Source organism: Trachemys scripta, chromosome 22, assembly GCF_013100865.1.
Source record: "Trachemys scripta elegans isolate TJP31775 chromosome 22, CAS_Tse_1.0, whole genome shotgun sequence".
Classification (NCBI taxonomy): domain Eukaryota; kingdom Metazoa; phylum Chordata; order Testudines; family Emydidae; genus Trachemys; species Trachemys scripta.
This window is the reverse complement of record NC_048319.1, coordinates 11,625,312-11,649,118: the sequence shown is the minus strand read 5'-3', so window position 1 is coordinate 11,649,118 and position 23,807 is coordinate 11,625,312. Positions and strand designations below refer to the sequence as shown.

At 49.0% G+C, this 23,807-nt stretch overlaps 1 protein-coding gene across 1 annotated transcript in view; it reads left to right on the top strand.

The window, feature by feature from the left end:
* Positions 1-17,627, top strand: part of ONECUT3 (one cut homeobox 3) — a 99,530-nt gene extending 81,903 nt beyond the window's left edge. The window contains exon 2 of the mRNA XM_034755508.1: positions 17,335-17,627. Within this exon, the coding sequence (XP_034611399.1) occupies positions 17,335-17,627 (293 nt within the window). The remainder of the gene's footprint in view (positions 1-17,334) is intronic.
* Positions 17,628-23,807: the final 6,180 nt, after the last annotated feature.

Sequence of the window (23,807 nt, the reverse complement as noted above, 5' to 3'; positions counted from 1 at the left end):
AAAGCCCCCCCCGTTTCTTGACTGCCCCCTCCAGAACCTCCCTGTCCCTTCTCCTGCCCCCCCTTACCCTGCTGCTCAGAACAGGGTGTTGGGCTCTGTGCCAGCCGGACACATGGCTGAGCTCCCCTGCACAACACAAAACCCGGTCCCTGGCCCTGCACAGGGCTGCCGGAGCGGGCTGCAGGAGGAGGAGCTGCCGGCCGGCTCAGAATGCAGGGAGGGGGGGGTGGGAGGAGGAAGCTGCTCCGGAGTCCAGCCCGGGACTTTCCTGCAGCCCTCCCAGCCAGGGGAAGGGGAAATCCCGGACATTGTGAGTGCTTTACAAATTCCCCCCGACGCTATTTTTAGCGCACAAAAGGAGGACATGTCCGGGTAAATCCGGACGAATGGTAACCCTACTGTGCGGCAGCAGCAGAGTGAAATATTCGTCTTGCCCTTTGAAGCAGAAATTAGATAGAAAGCGTCAGGTGTGGAACTAGCAGTTGCTCGTGTTCTGGCGAGCGGGTTAGGGGCTGTTTGGTAAATGTCAGCGCTGATGCAATAGAGGCAGGGCTGAGCCAGGTACAGTGCCTGCAAATACTATAAACAGAGCTCTGCCCAATACCCCTCAGGCCTGACCACGGCCCCCCTGTTACTCCAGTTCTGGAGCTCCCGCCCAGTTCTGCCACCACATCTCAGACCTGTCTATGGTCCCCTGCCCCGTCACTCCAGTTCTGGAGCTCCCGCCCAGCTCTGCCACCACATCTCAGGCCTGTCTATGGTCCCCTGCCCCGTCACTCCAGTTCTGGAGCTCCCGCCCAGCTCTGCCACCACATCTCAGGCCTGTCTATGGTCCCCTGCCCCGTCACTCCAGTTCTGGAGCTCCCGCCCAGTTCTGCCACCACATCTCAGGCCTGTCTACTGTCCCCTGCCCTGTTACTCCAGTTCTGGAGCTCCCGCCCAGTTCTGCCACCACATCTCAGGCCTGTCTATGGTCCCCTACCCCGTCACTCCAGTTCTGGAGCTCCCACCCAGTTCTGCCACCGCATCTCAGGCCTGTCTATGGTCCCCTGCCCCGTCACTCCAGTTCTGGAGCTCCCCGCCCTGCCGGCGAACCAGGTCTGTTGTGCAACACTCTTACCTTCTCAGGTCCCCACACCGCTCTGCCAATGCAGGTCAGTTCTGATCTTCCAGGGTCTGTGTACACAGCCAGCCTGGGTGAACCGGCTCGGGCTCGCCCCGCTGCACTAAAACCAGCTGTGTAGACATTGCGGCTCACGCTGGAGCTCGGGCTCTGAAGCTGGTGGCGGGGGGGTGGGATGGTTTCAGAGCCTAACCCCAACTTCAAAGCGCTGTCCACACAGCTATTTTCAGAGCGCTAGCGCCAGCCCCACTAAGCCACGTCTGTCAACCCAGGCTGGGAGCCTCGCTGCCACGGGCTGTGTAGACGTAGCCCTGCCGTTCATGCCCAAACCATGGGGTGGAGCCAAAGGAGAACGACAAACTCATTGCACACATGACCACACCTGGCTAAAAAGGTCCAGGTCTAACAGAGCCTGGGGCTAGAGAGCCACCAAGCCGGCGTCCCTGAACGGAAACCCTCTTGTTTGTTGGAATTCAGGGACCCCCGGTATGCGGCACCGCGGGGAGCTACTCCGGCTGCAGAGAATAAGTACCCGAGTGGTTAACAGCAATACTCTTATGGTAGCTTTTATCCCATGGTGCTTTGTAAATTTTGTATGTACGGGGTTCCCTTTACCAACCACTGAAGCAAATCAGCTCTTAAACAGCAGGCAACTGCACTCTGCATGGCAGACAGCGTGGGCTAGTGGCTAGTGCAGAGGGTTATGAGACCTGCAGTGCTTAGTTTGTGTCAGGGCTGAGTCCCGGCACCTCTGGGCCTGGCAGTTCAGAGCCCCAGCACCTTTGGGCCTGGCAGTTTGTAGCCCTAGCACTGCTGGGCCTGGTGGTTCAGAGCCCCGGCACCCCTGGGCCTGGCGATTCAGAGCCCGGCACCCCTGGGCCTGGCGGTTCAGAGCCCCGGCACCCCTGGGCCTGGCAGTTCAGAGCCCCGGCACCTCTGGGCCTGGCGGTTCAGAGCCCCGGCACCTCTGGGCCTGGCAGTTCAGAGTCCCGGCACCTCTGGGCCTGGCAGTTCAGAGCCCCGGCACCTCTGGCCTTGCCACATCAGTGATGAAAGTAAAAAAATTACTTGAGCTTTGGCACCTCTTTCATTACAAATTAAGCACTGGAGACCTGAGTTCAGGTCCTCACACTGCTAATAACCTGACGTGTGACCTTGGGTGAGTTACTTCCACTCTAGTTCCCTTCCCGCCCAGTGTCTAGTTAGGTTCTGTGGGGGCAGAGACTGTCTCTTGCTATATACAACACCGAGCACCACAGCACCTGTAACATTAATAAAAATAACACTTGAGACAGGAAGTGAAGAAGAAGAATGTATCCAACTGCAATTGCAGGTTGGTAAAATATAATTCATTAACCAGACTGGAATTTGGCCACATCCCTCTGGTTAAAACCCCAACGTTAAAAATTATTATTATTATTTTATTATTGCATTAGCAAGCAAAAGCTCCCATCAAGATGGGACATCATTGTTCTAGGTGCATAGACACAAGTTGACGTATTCTTGCAGCTTTGAAGTGGAACTTTAATGACCACAAGTGGGCCGGACCTGAGTTTTAATTGTCTACCCAAAGGCACCCTTATAAAATAGTGCTGTACAGAACAATCCTCTTCCCCACGGCTTGCGTCAGTGATTGGAGTCGAGTAACTAATTCCCAGCAAATCATGTAGTCAGCGAATTTTGCTCCATTAGGCGAGCAGTTTGCAGTTTTCTCAAATGAACTCCTCGTTACAAGCTATTCTGTGAGTGGCACCAAGTGGCTGATACGGTAACACAGGAGCAGCAGGGTATAGGAAAGTGCTGGCTACTCTCTTTGCCCCCACCTCCCGTGCCAGTAGCAAGGGACCCTACATCCAAACAGTTCGTCACTATCGTTAGAATTGCAGTAGCATGCAGTGGGGTCCCAGCTAAGGTCCCGACCCCCTTGTGAGAGGCACCGCCTCATGGAGCTAGTTGGAGATTTTCCAGTGGAACCTTTTCTGTTGGAAAAGGCTGATGCGTTAAAAGCCAAACGTTTCATGGAAACGGGCCCAGTTGAATTAAATTTCGTTTTTTGGGGGTGGAATGTCTTGAGAAAGTTGAACAGAAAAAAGGGCGACAGCGCAGAATTTCCTGCAAAATGGAAAATCGAGTTCCCACCCAGCTCTACTGTGGACACAAGAACGGCCATAGTGGGTCAGACCAAGGGTCCATCTAGCCCAGTATCCTGACCTCTGAAAGTGGCTGGTACCAGGTGCTTCAGAGGGAGTGAACAGAACAGGGCAATTCTTGAGTGATCCATCCCCTGCCATCCAGTCTCAACTTCTGGGAGTCAGAGGTTCAGGGATACCCCGAGCATCCCTGACCATTTTGGCTAATAGCCATTGATGGATCTATCCTCCATAAACTTATCTATAAGAATATAAGAATGGCCATACTGGACAAAGTTGCCGGCTCTCACGATTTTATTGCCAATCTCGTGATATTTGGTCTTTTTCTTAAAATCCCCAGCTCCTGGAGTCCTGGGGTTAGATGGAAATCCCAACATTTCGTTTTTAAAAAATAACTTTCTAGCCCTTGGGATTGTTGGACCTGAAACCATGACCCCATAAAAGTTCAAAAAGCAGAAGGCAAATAACAGGGTACAAAATTTATTATTTTTCAGATTCCCGATTTTAAGCCAATGGCATGATATTTGAATGCGTGGGGTTGGTAATACTGCATGATGGCCACCTGGTTGGCCAGCACACCAGGGATTGAACCAGACCTAAAAGCTTTAACTACTACCTCTTCAGCTGAAGAGCCAAGCAGCTAGGGTAACAGAGTGTAACAATTCAAATCCTCTGTGGAATGGCATCGAGGGGGACCTGTAGCACGCACACCAGTGGGTTCCATATACACGTAGAACCATACAGTCCCTGTCCCAAAGAGCTTACATTCTAAAGAGACAAGAGGAGGAATAGTATCCGTGTTTTATAGCTGAGGAGGGACAGTTACGTGCTCTAAGGAGCCTGTGATCGAACTAGAAATTGAACCCGAAGTACTGACATCTCAGGCCACAAGACCATCCTCTCGCCACATACTTGGATTGCCCCCCATTTGTAAGGCTGGCGAGAACATTAGAGCCCCAAACCCGTCCCAACATTCTGCACCCCCCTCTTCCGTGCTCCCACTCACCTTCTTCCAACCATCCACGTAGAGTTGGTCTGCTCAGGGACGTTGACCGGAACAGCAACTGCCGAACAAGCTATTCAGCACGAGCTATTCTAGAACGGCTCCCCCCATGGACACTGTATTCCAAAATATGCACCCCACTTTGTAAGCGCAAATCATCCCAGAACTAAGGGGCTTTTATTCTGGAATAGGGTGTCCACTCAGGAAGCTATTCTGCACTAGCCTGTTTTGCAGTAGCTAGTCCGGTCAATTTCCCCCTGTAGACAAGCTTTACGCTCCGTGTGCAATGACCTCTGTCCTGCCCCCGCCATTCCCAGAATGCCGCATGTTGGGGGAGGCTGCAGCATCCAAGGGCACCGATTGGCTGACCAAGAAGCCCCGCCTTTGTGAGAGTTGGGCTTTCTTCCAGCATAGGTTGCACAAATGTGGCAAACCTCTCCCACTCCCATTTCCACCGTGTTGGTGCGGTATTAGGTCAGGGCCTCCTTCCAGACAGAGGACGCCCAGACAGCTCCTGGCAGACAAAGCCTGCCTGGGAAAGCAACTGCGAGGGATGAGAAATATGAAAAAGATCCATCAGTGTGGGGTTTAGATAGCCATTGTAAATAGACCTGACTAGAGTCACTATTGATTTTTCTTGCACAGAGCTGTAATTAGATTGAACTGGGAAGAGGCATGTTAAGCTGCATCAGCAGAAAAAAGAAAGAAAGAAAGAAGGAACCAGGGAGGTTCTTTCCTGATCCACTTCACTGCAGCATCTCTCCTGCCTGTGTCCACCCCTTTCAGCACATTAAGTCTGGAAAGTGCCTAAGCTGTCCAAATCCCAAAGAAGGCACCATGATCCTCTCCACAAGGCCCAGGATAGGTAGTCAGGGGAGTATGATTCTATTCCTGGCTCTGCTACTTACTCCCTGGGTGACCTTAGATGACTCTCTATGCCTCCCCGGGCCTCAGTTTCCTCAGCTGTAAAATGGGGATAATGATACCGACCTCCTTTGTAAAGTGCGTTGAGCTCTCTGGGTGAAAAGTGCTATATCAGCGCTAAGAATCAAATCCCAGCCTGAGTGACTAGAGTCGGGAGATTTTTTGACACATCATAAGCTAGGATTCAGCCCCATTCAGGTGGTCACTATTATGGCCTCTCAGTCCTGTATGGGTTGGCAGCAGGATTTGAACCAGGGACCTTCAGCCCTTAAACGAGAGGCTTTTTTTGAGAGACAGAAGGTCTCCTGGTTGAAGGAGTGGACTAAGACCCTGGAGATCTTTGCTCAAATCGCAGCTGGGTCACAAACTTCCTGTGTCTTTCAGGCAGTCACTTCATCTCCTGCGGCGTCAATTGCCCAGCTGTGAAATGGGGAGAACCATCCCTTTGTCGTCTATTTAGATTGTGAGCTCTTAGGGTCGGGCTATACGGCAGCTGGGCTTGCACCTCCCAGCCTGGCTAGACAGTCTCGTGCTGGCAGCGCGGACGCTACAGCTCAGGTTCTCAGGCCCAGCCAAGCCCTGGACTTGCTCCACCGCCAGCCACATCCACACTGCTGTTTTCAGCGTGCTAGCTCAATCCCCACTAACACGAGTCACCCGGGCTGAGGGCCTGCGTCCAGCTGCAATGGAGACACAACTTTACACATCTTTATCCGTGTGCACAGCACCCAGCATCATGGGGCCCCGATCTCAGACAGGGTCTCAACTTAATACAAAGACTAAGGGTTTCATATTTAGTATCTCTATAGTCCTACTAATCCCTAAGGGTGTAGAAAGGGCAGCGATAGCACAGCCACAGTGTGGCTAATGCTCGTGATTTTATCCCCAGGGTTGCCATATTTGGCTCTTCTTTTTTTAAGTCCCTGGCTCTTGGATTAGGGGAGAATCTCAGTAAAAGGAAGTTTCTAGCTCTAATGGTTGCCTGAAAATGTGACCCAAGTGTAACCTACTGGATCCACAACCAGAATATACATAAAATGAACCCAATTTTTTTCTGAATCACATGATTTTTAAGCTGCTCTCATGATTATCTGAGGCCTGACTCAAGATTTTTGAATGTTTGGGGTTGCTAATACCGCACCTGGGAAGCATTGCTGTTGTCAGAGAGCCTCAAGGATTAAAGGTTCTTCTGGGTTGTTTTGAATCTGTGGGTCCCTGAGCCAGCCCTATACAACCACAGGTTAGAAGTCAGCCATCTTTATTCAACTGTCTGTGCTTCACTCTTGCCACTAGATGGCAGTATAACATCCCACACCATTCCCTCTAGGCCCGGCTATCTGTATCTCCATGAGTCTCCCCACATGCCTCAGGTTCAGTTAAGATGCAGAAGAGGCGAGACACCTGAACTGCTTCCCCAGTGAGTGTAAATCCACCTCAGGGCCCATTTTTTAAAAAGGCTCCAGAGGCAATCCTGGCAACTACAAGCCGGTAAGCCTAACTGCGGCACCAGGCAAATTGGTTGAAACTGTAGTAAAGAACAGAATTATCAGATGCACAGACAAACACAATGCAGCATTTGCAAAAGAAAATCATGCCTCGCCAATCTATTAGAATTCTTTGAGGGTGTCAACAAGTTTATGGACAAGGGGTGATCCAGTGGATACAGTGTACTTGGACTTTCAGAAAGTCTTTGACAAGGTCCCTCACCAAAGCCTCGTAAGCAATCATGGGATAAGAGGGAAGGTACTCTCATCAGTAACTGATTAAAAGATATAGGAAACAAAGGGTAGGATTAAATGCTGAGTTTTCACAATGGAGAGAGGCAAATAGTGGGGTGGCCCAAGGATCTGTACCGCAACCTGTGCTCTTCAACATATTCATAAATGGTCTGGAAAGGGGCCTGAATAGGGAGTTGACAAAATTTGGAGACAATGCAAAATTACGCATGATAATAAAGTCCAAAGCTGACTGTGAAGAGTTACAAAGGAATCTCACTCAACTGGATCTCTAGGCAACGCAATGGATGAAATTCAATGAATTCAATTCACATGAAATTCAGTGTTGATAAGTTCAACATAATGCACATTGGAAAACATAATCCCAACTGTACATACAGAATGATGGGATCTAAATTAGCTGTTTCCACTCAAGAACGATCATTGTGGCTAGTTCTCAGAAAATATCCCCTCAATGTGCAATACTGGTCATAAAAAGCTAACAGAATGTTAGGAACCATTAGGAAAGGGATAAATAATAAAACAGAAAATGTCGTAATGCCACCCCATAAATCCTTGAATGCTGTGTGCAGTTCTGGTCGCCCCATCTCCAAAAAAGATATATTAGAACTGGAAAAGGTACAGAGAAGAGCAACAAAACTGATTAGGGGGATGAAGAGCTTCCATTTGAGGAGAGATTAAAAAGACTGGTACTGTTCATCTTAGAAAAGAGATGGCTAAGGGGGGGATATGAGAGAAGTCTATAAAATCATGACTGGTATGGAGATAGTAAATAGGGAAGTGTTATTTACCCCTTCACATAACACAAGAACCAGGGGTCACCCAATGAAATTAATAGGCAGCAGGTTTAAAATTAGCATAAGGTAGTATTTCTTCACACAACGCACAGTCAACCTGTGGAACTCATTGCCAGGGGATGTTGTGAAGTTCAAAAGTATAACTGGGTTCAAAAAATAATTTGATAAATTGATGGAGGATAGGTCCATCAGTGGCTATTAGCCAAGATGGTCTGGGACGCCACCCCATGCTCTGGTTGTTTCTAAACCTCTGACTGCCAGAAGGTGGGACTAGACAAACAGGGGATGGAGCCCTTGATAAATTGCCCTGTTCTGTTTATTCCCTCTGAAGCACCTGGCATTGGCCACTGTCAGAAGACAGGATACTGGACTAGATGGACCATTGCTCTGACCCAGTCTGGCCGTTCTTATGTTCTTACAGAGAGGTAAAATGACTAGCCCAATGTCACACAGACAGAAAAGTATCAGCACCAGAATGAGAACCCAACTCGATTTGCTCCGTAGCCTTCTGCCTAACCCGCTCGATCACAACAGACTATGGTCCCCCCGTCCTAAGCATATCACTTCTGTATGACAAATATATTCAGTAGCAATACTAAGACTATACTTTGTTTTCAACAGCAGCCCCGTTTGTAGCCAACCAATCAGAACACTATATCTGAGGTCTCAGTGTTCCAACAGTAATTCATTATTGCATGTTGCTATGATTATTAATAATTACTCGTAATAATTGTGTTTAGAAACAAATGCTGGGTTTAAAAACTTGAAACACCGAATAACCAATATTGTCTATGCTTATCCAATACAGCTTGTCTAGAGGATAATCAATACATGGGAAACGTAATAGGACAAATTCAACCCTGCAGGTCATCCCAGTAGCTTTACCCAGGGTTAATATGGCCTATTATCTGCCTATGGGAGAGCACACCGACCTCACACATACCACATGGGAGTTCCCATGCAAACCACCAAGCTACCGTAGACCGACCACATGTAGCAAGAAGCTGGAGGTATTTGCAGCCATACCACACGCAGCAGGAGATAAGAGCTACAAGAGGCAGCACAGATTTTCAAAAGCTGCTGGGCATTTTGCGTGCCCTGCCCACCTGGACACACTTTAGACTGACCTGATTTTCAGAGTGCGTTGAGCAGTCGCCCTCTGAAAACCAGGCCTCTAGAAGGTGCTGAATGCCGGGCCCTGAAAACTCACTAGTCACTTTTGAAAATCTAGGCCCTGCCATGTACAGTCAGTGGCAGGAAGTATTTGCAGATAAAAGATATGGGCGGTCCTGCAGCTCTGCCACATAAAAGGATAAGGAGCCAAAAGGGGGTACAGACATATTGTACTCAGGAGGTCAGACTAGAACATGATCAAGTCCTTTGTGACCTAAAAATGTATAACTCTATAGCCCAGACAGTGGAGAACAGGAGATATGACTATTATGCCACCCATAGCCAGAAGCTGGAGCTATGCCACACACCAACAGAGGGAGATGCTGCTGCATTTATACAGTGGTCACCAACAGAAAGTCAACATTTGCCATGCGCATTAATTCCTACTCTGAGCACAGGGAAGATGTTACATTAGCCCAGAGATTGCTGGGTAGTAACTGTTGGCAGACGGTGACCATTCTATCACAGGTAGCAAGAGGCAGTAAATAGTGTCTTTGCTTTCTCCACAACGTTAACAATTCCTTACACGCCAACACCACATTGTTATTGCAGTTGCACTGTCCACACTGGTTTGACCTGCTGCACACCTTTGCCTCTGGCTCGCGATTGTAACATTGTCGAGTGTGAGCACAGGATTGGACAACAGCGTGTCTTGCAGCGAACGGGGAGGTGGCGGGGGTGAAGGTGGAGGAGGGAATATTGTCGTAGCAAACACATCACTCACGGTTCCGATTGTGCACATCTGCGGGTTTTTTGTTTGCTTGCTTTGTTTTGGTTTGTTTTTGTTTTTTAAAAATTGGTGTCTGGAAAAAAAGTCAAATTTTCTATAAAAGGTTTCTTTTGTTTGTTTTTTTTGCAAGCATCTGATGGTCATAGGGTAGGTTTTTCCACTACAACATTCATCTGCCGGTTGTTTGACTGAGGTACCTTATGGGAGACAGGCTCCACCTGGTACCACAAAGGGTTAAAAGTATCTTTGTTATGTAGGATGTTTGTTTCCACTGAAGAAAGAGCATCTGGATTCAGGGCCATTTGCAAGGGCCAGGAAAATTATTTCTGTTAACCATTATTACCAGAGAGAAAATGGCTTGAACTGAATATATTTGCTTGGGCAAATCTGTTGTCTCCTGTAAACCATCTGTCCTAACTAGAGCTAAGCAAATATGGTGCACTCAGCCAATCAGGGGACAGAATCCACACCATGGGATTTATATGACCAATCGGTTCTCTCTGACAGAAGCATGGAATGCATACAGAATCTGTTTGGGAGCAGTCCATGGAGCTAAAAAAATGCCTAAAATTCATTGATTAATGAATAAATTTGAGGAAATTACAACCTGCTTGTGTCTATTCCAGGCAGCAGGCAAAGAGGTTGAATCTGCTGGACAAATGATTTGTGACAAATGATTCACTCAGCTCAAGACCTGCCCAACTTTGGCTGGAAGTGGAGGACCTCAGAAGTTAGCTTGATACTGTTAGTTCAAGGTGCCTGTAATTTAAATAGGATTCGTACATGAACGCGAACTTAGAAAGCAATTCAGAAAAAGAAATGGGGTTTGCCAGTAATTAGGAGGAACTGAATTGCAATTAAAATGTACTCTCACTATTCCTCATGTGAAAGGCCAGGATTAGAAGCAGCCGCATTGAGGCCTGCAATTTCATTTAAACTGGAAACAAGAAGCACATTTGTAACGGGAAAGGTAATTAACCACTGGAGCAACTTATCCCGGGTTGTGATGGATTCTCCATCATCTGGAGTCTTTAAATCAAGCCTGGATATATTTTAAAACAATATTCTTGAGCTCAGTCACGAGCTATTGACCTCGAGGCTGGAATGAGTGGGTGGCATTCTCTGGTCTGGACTATGCAGTTCACGGTGGTCCCTTCTGGCTTTCAGATCTATGAATTTTGCTCCTGCAATAAGCTAGATGCACAAACCATAGTGCGAAGAGCTGTGCATGCCTGAAACGCACAGTAACCTTTTCAAAAGCAACCAAGTGACTTAGGCACCTAAATCTCATTGACTTTCATTGAAATACGAGACCCTAAGTCACTGCAGAAAAAAAAGGGGGGGGGTTATATTGAGATAGCTCTGGCACTGGTGACAAGGCAGAGGTAGTTTGTATCTTGATGTAGCTCAGAATAACACAGCTTTTTTCTTCCGGAGATCTCAAAGCACCTCATCATTATCCCTCTCATGCCATCTGGCGTGGAATACCAACCTCAGGGCAGACTGTTGTGGAGCAGGGCACAAACCCCAAACTGGTTGCAAGTTCTATACTTAGATTTCACCAATCACATAACAAGTGTAAACTCTCCGGTGCTATACAGCCTTACCATGGAGTCACAGACTGTCCCCTTGGGCACTCCGGTCTATCTTGCCACCCAGGCAAGCTTGACTCTGTGATAGACGGTCACGTTACACCAAAGATCACAAAAAAGTCAGGTTACTCCCAGTCCCAAAGGACCAGTCACTTACCCTAGGTCGATCTGCACCTTAGCTCCCACACCAAAGACAATGCTTGTAGCCACACCTATAGTCAACTAACTAAGGATTCATTAACTAGGAAAAAGGAACGAGCATTATTTACAAGATTAAAGCCGGGAAGCAAACACACACGAATGAGTCACAGTCAGTCTATAGTAAGCAGACTCAGAATATCCCTTAGGGTTAACCCAGGCGAAACAGTTGGGGGGGCTCCTTGCATGTGCTTAGAAATCCCCACCTCTCAGAGTTCCAGGAAGTTCTCGCTAACAGGCATTTTAGTTCCCTTCCTCCAGCGATCACGCTGTGATGGGACGAGGGCTTGGGCATGTACCCCCTTCAGGTCTGGGGGGGAAGCAATCAGCAAAGTGCCTGTTCCACAATGGCTCGTTTGCATTCACTAGTCCTTCCTGATGGGCAGGAGATAACGCCTCCTGTAGGCATCCAGCATTAGGTGAAGTTTGCCCCTGTTTGGTGAGTTACATAATTTCAGACCAAACATTTTACAGTAACAGAACAAGGAGCCAGAACAAACACGTAAGGATTACCTTATAGCATGGGAAATCAAAGCTGTGCATGAGATTAATGCATGCAGTGACTTACAAGCATTTCATAAAGTCTAAACACTATACACCATCTCAGTCCAATACCTATCTTAACAATACTAACACACAGGTGAGACAGACGGGTGTCCAGCTATGCATTGTTCAGTGAGGCCTAAAGGCCTTGGCATGAGCTGGCACCTGGTCTGCCAGCATTACAATCCCCATTTTACAGATGGGGAAACTGAGGCTCAGAAAGGGGAAGGGACTTGCCTGATGTCACCCAGCAGGCCAGTGGTAGAATCTGGGATAGAATCGGGGTTCCTGAGTCCCCATCCAGAGCTCTATCCACTAGGTAACCTGGTCTCCCCTATAAATGACTCTAGTTTTTACATATACCCCACCTAGGGTTGATCTCCACTAGCCACCACAAGGTTAAAAACTACAGTGTTTTATATTGAGATAGCGTTTCAAGGTGGCTAGCTAGCTTATTGTGAAAACACCGCTTATTTCTTGCAGTGGAGAAATAGCTTAGGCACATTTAAAAATATTACCTAGTTAGATGTCTAAAGGCAAGTGATCTCGCATGCAAAATGAAAGGCTCTTCTCCAAAATCCATCCCTAAGCCTCTACACATCTTCGGAAAGCGAGCTGGGATCTGAGGGCAGGTCTACCCTGAAAACGTTGCATCGGCCCAGCTGTGGCATGTAAGTGAAGACACTCCTACACCGACGGGAGAGATTTTTCACACCCCAGAGCACCACAGTTATACCGATGTAAGTCTGTAGTGTAGACCTGGCCACAGTTAATTTCAGTTCACCTTTAAGTCGGCCTTAATACAGAGTAAAATCCCATTGTGATTTTCTACCGCTCTGATCTTTGTGGGTGTAGAACACTCCTCTGCTGATCCCGGGGGATTTCACACTCACTTTGTACGGGTGTACGTGACCACACACAAGGTGTATAGCCCCACATGTCTGACTTTTCCCTGCACTCTGGATCCCTTTACGTCACAAAGCCTGACACAAGGGAATGCTTGGGACCGGTAGATTAGGGCAGACGGCTTCAGAACGATGCCTTTACATTGGGACTGACCGTATAAAATGAGACCCTCCCTTCACAATCTTCACAAAAATCTTCACAGCCCCCCCCCCACACACACACACGCACCCTTTTTTTTAAATCCAGCTCACCTGCCAAAGACCCAAATCCTCAGGACTTTATTTACTCATTTTTTGTACTTGCTCAGGCAAAACTACTACTGACGTTAACGGTAGCTTTATTGCAATGAGCAAAGCGTGAATAAGGACCCTCAGAATTCAGCTCCAGGACAGCTCACTGCTAGGACAAAGGTGATGTGCATCATTAAGTAGAGATTCCAGGGTTCTGGTGCTCATGACCCCGGCTTACCTGGATTTTGGACGACGTCTCCATAAATACCACAAGCTAGAGGGTAGTTTTTAGAATAGTGTCATGACTACATTTCTGGAGGACCTTGGAACTCTAGAGATCAGATGTTGCTTTCATTTACATGGCTACAATTCTAGAGTAATTCCTTTGACTCTGTAGGTGTGGCTACACTTAAATATTTAGTCATGTTTTAACACATGTTAAAGAACAAAGTCGTAAATTCGGGGGTAGACAGGACAGTCTGGACCAAATTCTCCATTGCCGTGTACCTTGTACAGTCTTTTACACCAGTGCAAAGTGGCGCTAAAATCAAAATGGGTTTGTTTTACACCCACTATGCACTGGTGTACATAACCATACAAGGTACAGAACAATGGCAAATCAAGCCCAGAACGTGCAACCTAGGGCTGAACACAACTAGGAACAAATGTGTGTCATGTCCACACTAGCATTTACAATCATGTTAGTTAGCACATGGGAAAACATGACTAGAAATTCCAGTGTAGACAAACTCTAGTAGAGTTCCCTGACATAAGATCCTCGCCAAAGTATTGAGACCAAGTCCCAGTGTCCTCAGAAGGTGCTATAATAGCGCTCCTGAACTGACCCCATAAAACCATTAAATAACAGGCAAGGAACCTTTACCTTGTGTCATTGGAAATGAAGATAGATTGTGCTCCTCACTGTGAATCATCGGGAAAAGGAGAGGATACTATTTAAGAGTGTTAAATGGCAGGTGGGCAAAGCAAAGAGGTGAAAATACCAGACCAACCTTGCCAGACCCATGAGAAATGAGTCTGAAATGGCCTTAGAATACTGGACCCCAAAATGGAGCTTCTTGATTGGCAGTAGGGGATGTCATACCCATGAAACCCAATGAAATGCACCAGTCTAATTTGTATCCTCTGTTCTTCCTTATTTGGTGTTGGTTTTTAAGGGATTTCCATTTCACAACAGCTATAGGACACGGCGGGCTACGCATGCCCATGGGCCCATCTGTCCTCTCAAGCAGTCCAGCTCCCACAGAGTTTTTGAGGCCATAGACTCATAGACTTTAAGGCCAGAAGGGACCATCCTGATCATCTAGTCTGACCTCCCACACATTGCTGGCCAGAGAACCTCACCCGCCCGCTCCAGCTCAGATCCTTGCAAGTGGAACCTGTCCTTCTGCTCCAGCTGGCCAAAGCCTGTGAACAAACCACTCCTGATGAGACTCAGATATTTTTGATGTGAGGCTGGCACGGGGGCTGATGGCATCCAGGGGTCTGTTTGCCTAAGAGCTTAAGGCATGAGCAGAGAGCGTGCCCATTAGCTGAGCGCCAATATCCCACCAGGGAGATCCTCCAGCTGAGAAGGTGTTGAGTGTGTGTGATGTCGCACTCACCCGGGTGATCCACAAAGTGCAGTTACAGAGAGAGAGAGTTCGCCATGTGGTAGGGACCTGGGGCCAGATCAGCAGCAGCAGTAGTTGGTCACAGCGCCATTGACTTACAGCTTACGCAAGTTCTGGCTCCCGCGTGGAGCGAGGTGCGTCCCCACTCCAGCTCAGACTCACCTCACTCCTTTGAGCCCCCGCCCTGTCTCCGGCATTTCCGACGAGCTAGCTAAGGTGGCTCCCCGCTCAGTGTGCTGGCTTCTGGGTACCTCGCTCTGCCCGTGCATTGTACAGGAAGGCCGGGCACCTGACTCAAGGCTGTGTATCCCAGCTGGCAACAGGGCACCTACAAGTGTGACACTGCAACACTGAATCTCCGGGTGTGTCTACACTTCCAAAAGAGACCCACGGCAGCGAGTCTCAGAGCCTGGGTCTACAGCCTCGGTCTCGCAAGGCTCATGCTACAGCACCGAAAACAGCCATGTAGACGTCCCCGCTCAGGCTCTCAGGCCTGGCGAAGGGGATGGATCCCAAAGCCCGAGCTCCAGCCCATGCGGGAACGTCTGCACGGCTATTTTCAGCGCCATAGCACGAGCCAGAGACCCAGGCTCTGCGACTCGCCGCCACGGGGTTTTGTGTGCAGTGTAGACACGCCGTAAGTCCCACCTGAAGGGCCGTTTTAGACCATGGACATCAGCATAGGAACCTCTCTCAGGAACATGAAAAATCCACACTCCTGAGAGATGCAGCCAGGGCCGGCTTTAGGCCGATTCCCCCGATTCCCCGGAATCGGGCTCTATGCCTAAGAGAGTCCCACGCCTTAGGTGCCTTTTAAATTTTTTTTATTCACCCGGCGGCAGTCTTCGGCGGCACTTCGGCGGCAGGGGGGGTCTGCTCTGGGTCTTTGGCAGCATTTTGGCGGCGGGGGCTCCTTCAGTGCCGTGGAAGACCCAGAGCGGACCCCCCCGCCGCTGAAGTGCCGCCGAAGACCCGGACCACCGCCGGGTATTCAAATCGGGCCCCGCAGGTCCTAAAGCCGGCCCTGGATGCAGCTTTGCCGACTTAACCCCCTGTGTAGACAGGGCTAGGGTGATGGAAGAATTCATCTGTTGACCTAGCTACTGCTTCTCGGGGAGATGGCTTAACCGCAGGGATGGGAGAACCCCGCCTGTTGCTGTAATGAGTGTCCACACGGCAGCACCAGGGCTGTGCCGCTGTAGCATTTGAAGTGTAGACACCCCCCAAGGTTCCTAAATCACTTGGGCACTTTGGAAACTCCCAGTCAACTTTAACATATACTGCAGAAAAATGGCAACCCAAAGCCACGCATTTTGCTTCAACAAGGAGGTTTTTTTCCTTTAAAAAACAAAACAAAACATGGCAAAAGCTTTCCCCAAAAGAGCAAAAATTGGGCATTTGTGCCAAGTAAAATCCATATATTTAGTCATTGCCTCAGCCCCCATGCAGAGTGCAGAGTGTTTAATGGGGCTTTATTTATTTATTATTATTATTTATTTTATTATGGAGGTATCACCTGGGAGCCCCAGTCATGTCCCAGGGCCAGGTGCCACACAAACACAAAAAGCGAAAAGATGGTCCCTGTCCAAAGAGCTCACAATCTGTTCAGCCCCTGCCCACAACTTCCGTGTGCCACCCGCAGGGGAACGCACCTCCTGGGCTGACCTAGTGCTCAGCGCCGAGACAGGAGCGTGGGGGGGATTTTGAACTATGGAACCTGGTTCTGTTGGGCAGAAATGTATCAGTGACGTGCTGAGAATGGACTTGAATCCAGCAGGAGAGGGAGCAAAGAGGGTAGCGAAGGCAGTTGGGGAAGCCTAGATTCCCTGGACCGTCGCACAGTCCATTCCACAGAGAGAGGGGAAATGAGGGCAAACTCCGTCACAATCCACTCTGGGAGCTGAATGATCATTGCCTCATTTTGCTTTGAGAACCACTGGTGCAGGCCAGGAAACATGAGCAGCCGTCACAGAAAGTCCACGTAGAAAATTTCAGCTGTTTTAAGTTGGCATCTGGGCTTAGGGGCAGAGCTACAGGTCTGAGGATCCACTGGTTCACAGGTTTGTTGGTTGTCCAACTGAGGTCAGCAGAGACCAGCAGAAGTCAATGAAGAGCAACAGAAGGTTTCCAATGGGGCCTACTGGAACCTCCGCTCTAGGGCTGTAAACTTGGCAGAGGATTGCATGCTTCCCTGTATTAGCCCCACTCAGGATTTAGGAATTAAGAGGCCCCAAATTGCAAGAGGGTGAGGAGGGCAAAATCAAGCCATGAGTTTCCTCCAATTCCAGCCCTGCTGCCAGAAGGAGATATTGGAGTGACCCATGAGTTGCAAGTTTCCAAGGGCTTCCACGCGGTCACTTGCATGGCATGTCTTAGGCAGGTGGCCCCATCTCAAGAGACAGAAGCAATAGAGAGGAAGGAGAAGGAGACACCTTTGGTCCCATCTCAAGAGACGGAGGCAATAGAGAGGAAGAGAGAGATGGAGAGATGGCAGAGGGGGATGGGCCGAAAGTGAGGGCGGAAGTAGTGAGAAAGGAGCGCAGGGCACCATGGGCCCGCACCCAATTAATGGCTGTGTTCTTTCTTTTGAACATCTAGCCTGCAAACGCAAAGAACAGGAGCAGCAGAAAGACAGGAACCTGCAGCCCAAGAAGCAGCGGCTGGTCTTCACGGACCTGCAGCGCCGCACCCTGATCGCGATCTTCAAGGAGAACAAGCGCCCCTCCAAGGAGATGCAGATGACCATCTCACAGCAGCTGGGCCTGGAGCTCAACACCGTCAGCAACTTCTTCATGAACGCCCGCCGGCGGTGCATGAACCGCTGGCAGGAGGATGCGGGCGCCAACCCTGGGGTTCCCTCATCTTCTACAAGCACTTTCTCCAAAGCATGACGCCCCTCTTCTGTCCCTCCCCGACCCCCAGCCACTCCCTCCTCACGACAAAGCCGACCACATCCCCCCACCCATCCTACAACAAGCCACGCCAACCTTGGCCATCCAGGTGGGTGCTCTTGGGTGCTGCAGGGAAACCACCCCACCAAACCCATCGTGCGGAGATGCTGCGACTTGCCCCCTGGGCCTTGGCTTAGTCCCGTGTCTCGCTGCCACACACGAGTCCTGGAAGAAGCTCGCTTCAAAGGGGAACCATTTGGAACAGGGCGGTTTCCTTCCCTTCAGAGCTCTGAGGAATCTCTCCCAATGGAGTGAGTGACCCCCAGGCTCTTGGGGGAGGATGCGGGCTCCTGATTTTTGCAGCAGAGGAGACTGTACCCCACCCCCGCCCCCCACGCGCTGCCGCGTTTGCTGGGCTCATCTTTCCATCGCACGTTATTGGCCTTTCCCCTCCCCCTGTAAGATACGAGATTGAGGGGTGAGTTTCAGCCCCGCGCTCTCCACATGTTCAGTCCTTGAGCGTGTGTGTGTGTGTGGGAGATTCGAGGCATTCAGGCCCAGCCTGTCCAAGGCACGTAGTGCTGAGGTGCCTGATTCCCACTGATCTCAGTGACTGATTTCATCGGGAGTTCGGATCCGAGACCCTTCCCAAAACCCCACGAGGCACCTCTCTGCAGCTGTAGGCACCTGCGTACGTTTACAAATCCGGCCCGTCGAGCCCAGGGGGCAGGTGCCGGGCACCTGGAGAGAGGATACGCTGAGATGTACACTTTAACGGTAACCGAGCACCCAAGGCTGGGGAGAAGGTCGGTGCTCTGCTCCCTTTAAAGTGTTATTGCTCACAGGGAGAGCAGGGCAGTGTTATCTAGCAGGGAGAGCATGGCGAACGGACAGTAGGACTCCTGGGTTCTAATCCCACTGCTGCTGCCTTGATGTAGGGCCCTTGGGAGAGTCCCCAAACCCTCCATTCACCTCCAACACCTGGGGCGCCAATGCTTCCTCGGGGACCGGAGGCTTAAGGGTGAATGTTTGTGTCAAGAGCTTTCAAGACCCTGAGATGGCCAGCGTGAGAGGAGAGCAAAGCACTAGGGTGGTAGTCACAGGTGTTGCTTATTGCACGCGAGCTAGCCCAGTGCAACCTGTAGCTCCCCCTGGGGGGCCGGGCACATCAGGATGAGACCTGTAGGCTGTGAGGAAGAGATCGCCCCCTTTCCCCATTCACTCCATCCACCCCCATCTCGCAGCCAAGAGACCTTACACAGGGAAGATTACTTGATCTTCTGAGGAGTGCCCAAGAGCATCCATCACGGCCACCAGTCATGATGCCAAGTGCACAAAAGAGGTCCCCAAAAAAGAAAGAAAACCCTCAAGAGGAGATCCTTTTCTCCTAGGATTCCTTCCAAAGATATTCCACGCCCAAGGGAAAACGTGGAGACGCTAACGTCACAACACTCCCCCAACCCCTGCTCACCTTGCTCCCAAAACAGGGGGACTCGGGAGTCAGCGCCAGAGGCTGCTACGTTGAATTGCACTGTGTCACCTAGAGTTCAAGCAGGTCAAGAAGCACATTTTAGCGACATAAATCGGGTATTAAAATAATCCTTTGAAAAAACCCAAAAGGAAAGACTTCGCCTGAAGGATCTGCTCTTTCCTGGGGACTGGAGCGGTGAGGCCAGTCTGGCTCAGACCATGATCTTCACCTTTATTTCAGTTTTGGTTTATAAGCAAACCCAAACAAAGCTCTGTTTTGACTGCTTTGTGTCTCTCCTCCCCATCCCCAACACATGCACTGTCTCCTCTGCCCCTTCCCTCCCCGCCCCTTTCCTCGTCTCTGTTACCAAAGAAGGAAAATCAAAATCGTCACGGAATCGACATTGGTGCACGGTAGAAAACCAAAAAATATGGATCCATTTGCAATATATATATATATATACACACGTCTCATATGTTTTTGTGTGTATATATATATATATACACACATTTATATGTAGCGGGGGAGAAATTGAAAAAAGAAAAATAAACAAAACAGGAATTAAAACCAAAAACAAACAAACAAACAAAAAAAGCTCACCTAAAAAAAACCCGGCAACTTGCGAAAGACGACAGATTTTTTTTTGTGCCAATTAACAACCTGCCTTAAAACGAAATCCTAGAGAGATGGTACTAGCTTCAAAATGATTGTTTCCTCTGAGCTCTCAATGGTGACTCGTGCCATATACAAAGCAATCACAAGGGAAGATGATTAAGATCTGCTATCAACCAACTAACCCTCCCTCCCATATGCCTCCATAAAAAACTCCAGTGCCTCCTTGGGGAGAGGAGGAGGCATGGGCGGGGACAAGACAGGGGTGAGGAAAAAGGGGAGGCCGCTCCCCACACTGGGAAAAAATTTTTTAAAAAAGGGACAATATTGAATTGATGCGGGTAAAATAGTACCATCTTTGATCTAGCGTTACGGTTTCTTCTATTCACTTTACTTTGAAAAATGATCTGTTGTGAAACAGCGAGGCACCTTGTTGAAAGACGGGGAAAATATCTAGCTATCTATAGAGATACAGCTATAGACACAAAAACGATAGAAAGAAAGAAAAAAAAAGGAAAGAAATAAATAGACCTACAAAGAAATAAATAACCGATTGGTATTAGAATTGTCCCCATAGGCTATCGGGACGCCTTGTGACAGTCACACCAAAGCAATCATTGGGAAAGGTGAGGTTGGGACAAACCAAACGCGGGGGGAAGGGAGGCTCAGATCGATATGGTTCTGACCAAATCACACGTAACAATTGACTACTAGAAAAGCGTGAGCAAACGCGAGAGCGGGAGGGACGGAAGGCAAAGGCCAGGCGCCACATCACGTTCTGCCAACCAAAAGTGACCAGTCATGGAAAAGCCAACGTCGTTTCCCTCCCCCCTGCCACCGAGACTCCCCTAACGTTGTTTCTTCTTGTCTTGTCGTGAAGCGGTGATGGTGATGGATTCCTGAACCCCATCTAGTAGTATTCAAGGGCTGAGAAGCCAAGAAGGGGCCTTGGTTTGGGAAGTGACAAAAAAAATTGAGTAAAGCAGGCCCCAAGGATGCAAAGACATTTCTAGTGAGAACCCGAGAATAAAGGCTACCTCACTTGAGTTTTCAATTTCTGTGATTTGAATATCACGTCTGATACCAAAGATTTTGTTCCCCTTGTCTGGTCTGTGCTGGAAACGCCACTTTCCCAGCTACCTTTGCGACAGGTATATGAGTAAAACCTTCCCCCCTTTTCCTCCAGCCCCGCCCCAGACTCCTGCTCCTTTCCTGAGCCCAACCGTGCAGCCCTTTCCAGCCCCTAGCGAGAAAGAGAGAGAGAACCGGATGGTAGCGTGGTAGACGAGTGCCTTTTTCTTGTACCAAAGGTGTGTGACCTTTTTTTTTTTTCTTTTTTTGCTTCTTTGCTTTTGTCCTAGAGACTCACTATTACCTCAGCTCTCTAAGCAGATGGATTCTGGCAATTCTTGCAGCCTTTGGGTGTTGGGACAGAAAAATACCCATCTGCCCCCGCAGTTTCTGCTCCTCATGGGCAGAACCCCCCCTTACCTTCCTTTCACCCTGAACCTCCCCTTTGCCCAACGCCTACCACTCCCCTACCCCCTCCACCATCAACTCCCCCTCACTTATCCCAGGCCATGACCACCACCCCTTGCGCAGGCCTTAAGTCAAGGGATGAAATGGGAGCTAGATTTGTTTGAGGCCCTCTTGTAGCCTGGCAGATGCCAAAGTGATGTAAGCGTGTTTCACTGTTAAAAATTCCCTTCCTCCTCCTCCTGTGTAGGACAGGGTGGTGCATTCCTTGACCCCTCCCTGCTTTTTGCAGCATGCTTACAGCCCAAGGAGTAACAGCTACAGAAGTTGGCAGGGTGTGGGTCCCAAATACCAAGGCTAAAGGGAGGGAGAAAGAAAGGAAGGCGGGGGGGGGGGAATTCTCTGCTCAGATCCATCCTATCTATGTTTTCACTGGGAGCCTCCATCCCATCCCAGAGGATGCTATACGGGACACACGAACATCCTTCCAGCAGGATGCTTAGCCTTGTGCCTTTAGCTTTCTTTGACCCTCTCTTTTCGAACATGGTCTTGAGCCACGAAATACAGATCCTGAACCCTAGTTTGTGGGCATGCGGGTCAGGAGATCCCACCCAGGGTATCCTCCAATCCATGGCTCCGCGTGTCTGATAGGAACAATCGAAGCAAGGTGGCACCAAACCTGGGAGGAGCAGAAGGGAATTTGAGAATGAGCCCACCCTTGCATGGGGGCTGGGCAAGGCAATTCCGCCCCTCGCCAGCCTGCCCTTGTTCCTCATATAGCGCCATGCCCCCGGGCTGGTTGTCATCAGCTGGTCTCAAACCGAAGATCTCCGGGTCAAAGCACATGAACCTCTCCTGCCTGAGCTAAGCCACCCAGCCACCACTAGAGGGGGACAGAGATACTCACTTGTGACCTCACTGGAAGCTCCAAGTGTACAAAATGGCGCGCGCACTATACAGGCAAGCGCTGAAGCGAGGAGGAGAATTTTACCCTAATATTTCTTAGCTCTGTAGAAGAGCCACAACAACAACACCCTCTCCTGGCCTTACCGCCTGCCTCTTAAAGTGGCAGCGCCTCCAGACCCCAAAAAAATAAAAAAAATCACAGCCCAGATTTGCAAAGGGGCCTCAGTCATTTGGGTATGTTATCCTTTTGGGGGAGATGATCGGGCCAGACCCTGATCCCTGGTGTGTTATGCAAGAGGTCAGACTAGATAATGGTGCCTTCTGGGCTAAAAATCTAGGAGTCAACTAATGACACCAGCATAAATCCAGAGTAATTCTCCACTCACTTTAGGTTTTACACCAGGGTCAGCGAGATCAGAAGCCGGTTCTTAGACTTCAGTTGAGGTATTACTCACCAATGTACTAGATGGGGCATAAAGGCATGTGGGGCTTGATTTTGTTCCCATGCACACCGGTGGAAATCAGGAGCAACTCCACTGGAGACACTGGTGTACGTGGGAGTAGAATCAGTTCCAGAGTGTGCATCCGCCAGGGGGAACAATGAGCATTTGCACAAGTTTAATATTCCCTGGAAGATCTGCAGCACAAACTGGTTACTATTTGCATGGGGCCAGACTAGATCAGAAGCAAAACCTAGATAGGGATCGAGAAGATGTTTTTTAAACATGGTCCTGCTAACTCTGTCTGGTTCAGCTGGGGCCAGGTCTCCAAACCTCAGTTCTTAGCCTAGTGAAGAAGAGGCAAAGATCAAGGCTGAGATATTATCAGAGCAGCCTCACAGATTTAGATGCCCGTTCCCATTGACAGTAATGGCCGCTTTGAAAACACACAGTCCAAAGCGAATTTTCCCCTTGACCCTCCCAAGGAAAAATGCAATAGGAAGCCCTCAAAATAGGCAGGTTGGGTGATCAGCCTTGTTAAGCCACCCACATCCGATACTTCCCCCTACATCCCCCCCCCCCACACACACACACCCTACAAATCCTTCCCCTGGCCCTACCCATCCCAGACCCCCGCCCCCCACCAGCCTTCTGCCCAATACCCACATGGCTTTTGATACCAAAGACATTTTTCCATGCACGGGAAAGCCCTTTTTAGGCCCAGCACAGACCTTACAAGCCTTTGACAATGTTCTCTGAAATACCTCAAAATATTTAATGTATAGTTTATGTGATAAAAAAAAATTACTTAGCTAGTTTTTGGAATTTGTGACTTGAAGCTTTATACTGTTAAATTATAATTTTGCAGAAGACGGCATGTTCTTATTTCTTTGACGCGTTCAATGGGAGACATATTGAATGTTAAGGAAACGAAAGCTGGTTAGTTTCACGATATAAAAAGAGAGAGAGAGAGAGAGAGAAAGATTTTAAAAAAGGACCCGTGGAGTTTACAGATTTCATATTTAAACAAGTCCTTTTAAAAAAAAGAAAAATGAATCCTGATGAGGACGATACCTTTGCGTTGGGATGTGTTACTTTTCTCTGAGTCATGTCTTATGAGAGTATTTATTATATGTGTTCTGTGTTCTAATGTAATTTAAGAAGAAAAAAAGACAAAAAAAAAAAGACAAGATGAAAATTTGATTTATGCATGAAAAATATACTCTTTCTTGAAGTAATGTAATAATTATTCGGGGGAGGGGGGGAGGGGGGTAC